This window comes from Buceros rhinoceros, unplaced genomic scaffold (assembly GCF_000710305.1).
Source record: "Buceros rhinoceros silvestris isolate BGI_N320 unplaced genomic scaffold, ASM71030v1 scaffold22748, whole genome shotgun sequence".
NCBI classification, from domain to species: Eukaryota; Metazoa; Chordata; class Aves; order Bucerotiformes; family Bucerotidae; genus Buceros; species Buceros rhinoceros.
Window position 1 is genome coordinate 7,590 of NW_010427730.1, and position 2,042 is coordinate 9,631.

The window sequence follows — 2,042 nt, forward strand, 5'->3', positions numbered from 1 at the left end:
CTTCCATTTCTTTCACGTATTTACAGACACCAGAATTATCAGTGGTTCACATTTGTGAAGTACCATGTCCCTTCTTCCCATCTCTTAATCGGGGAATCTAAGGCAAAGAAGTTAAATAAAGGGTCTTGGGAACCCACTTGAAGTGCTTCACCACACCAGGAAAGCAAAGGGTGGGGGGGAAAAAAGAGCCCAAGTAAAACTATATTCTTTATTCATTCCAGTTTAGCTGTGAATACTCCTATTATACAAATACAGTATAAATTCCAAAATCACAATATATTACAAAATAAAAAAGTACAAACTGCATTACTTAATAAATATATCTAACAAGTTAATCAGAAAGTAGAGGAGACGGGATTCAGATTGGAAACATCTAAATGTTTGACCCAGCAAACCATAGAAACCTCAAGTTAAATACTTCTCTTTCTTCTTCTGCAGAACACCATTCCTGACCCCTTTAGTTAGAAAATAACTTCAAGTGAATAAAATATTGTGATCAGATAATGGTTTGTTGGTGCAACACCAGTGCCAAAAAAGCAGCAGGACTTACACTAAAGACACTATAACCCCAGAAATGAGAACACAAACACCGAGGTGCAGCCAAGGCAATTACTGCCAAAGCGGGAGACTATTATCTAGTCACAACATTCTATTGCAAGTTAGTGTTCTGTTATTACAGATAAGTAATATAAACAGAGCAGAGGACGAGCCAACCAGGCAACAAGAGGCCAGTTTACTCAAAACAGTAATTAAATACAGAAGAGTCAATTGCTCCCTGTACTGTTCATGTGGAGCTGTGTTCCAACTGGCTCAAAGGACCTGTTCTGTGCTCCACACAGAGAAACCAACCGTTCTGAAAAGCAGTGTGTTCATACTTTGCTGCACTTTTACAAAAACCATTGTTTTAGTTTTGCAAGAAAACACCCACAATGCTTTCATCAATTAGGGAGGGTCAATTTGACATCAACTTCATCTGGTAAAAATATAAGGTTTATGGGTAAAAAACACAGCAAAAAATAGCTGTTACATCATAAGCCGTATTTACAAAAACTGTTTACAAACGGTTTTGGCTGTACAGCTGAAAGCCAGATACTAATGTCAGATGTAGAAGACAGAGGTAACAGTTTAAAAATATTGTGCAAAAAATACATTCTCATAGAAAATAGAGAAACAGGGGGGAGGGGAGACACAAACATACACGGAGAATCTGCTTGCAAATACTCAAAGGCTGTATTTTTACAACAGAATATTACAAACACACTTGTATCTATCCCCACAATCTACAGTACTTCTCAGTCTGGGGTGCTGCTGGTTCATTAAGGATTAAGGCATCACCATCACAGCCAGCACACCTTCTGTCTCAGTCTCTGCAGCAACGCTCCCAGCCTGCAGCCCAGGTGGTCTCAAGAGCAGGCATTCTGCTCAATATACATCTTGGACAAGGACACTGCCATGGACTTGGCCAACTCCTCATCCCGTCTGCGCTGTACCTGAGTCTGTCTGCACCACGCCTCATACTCTGGGTTGGGGCACAGGCGGTCCAGCACAGCGTCGTAGTGCCCATTGCTAAGCCAGCTCAGCCAGATACTGGGCCGTGTTGGGTCCTCGGGGCCCAGGTAGTGAATCATGGTGGAAACGGTGGGGCTCTCAGGCCGGCCACCCGTGGTGAGGTGGATGTTCACATTCAGCATTTGCCCCATGGCCAGCAGCTCCGGGTAGCCAGCCCAGGCCCCATCCTGGGCAGCGCCAATGAGGAACTCTCCCACATCGCCCTCGATGATAGGGCTGAAGTGGTCCAGGTGATCGGCGATGTAGTGCACAGTCTGCTCGCGAAGCTCACTGTGCAGCTGCTGGTCCCCGTACACTGCCTTGCAGACGGCACGGTAGAGGCAGTTCCCGTCGGGGATGATGTGAAAGCGGTACCGTCCCTTCTGCCGAAGGTACTTGTCCTGCTTCTCCACCTCTGCCAGGTACAGAGCAAGCTTCTCACTGCGCTCCGGTCTGCTCACTGGGCCCCTGCGTGCATCGGAACCCACTCCGTC

The 2,042-nt window shown here is 45.7% G+C and overlaps 1 protein-coding gene across 1 annotated transcript; it reads right to left on the minus strand.

Moving 5' to 3' along the window:
* Positions 1–1,403: 1,403 nt before the first annotated feature.
* Positions 1,404–2,003, minus strand: LOC104498633 (OTU domain-containing protein 1-like; the record flags this gene model as incomplete). The annotated part of the gene is made up of 1 exon (XM_010142035.1): positions 1,404–2,003. A coding segment is annotated over one exon (600 nt), but the record flags the coding sequence as incomplete, so codon positions are not given.
* Between the last annotated feature and the right edge of the window lie 39 nt (positions 2,004–2,042).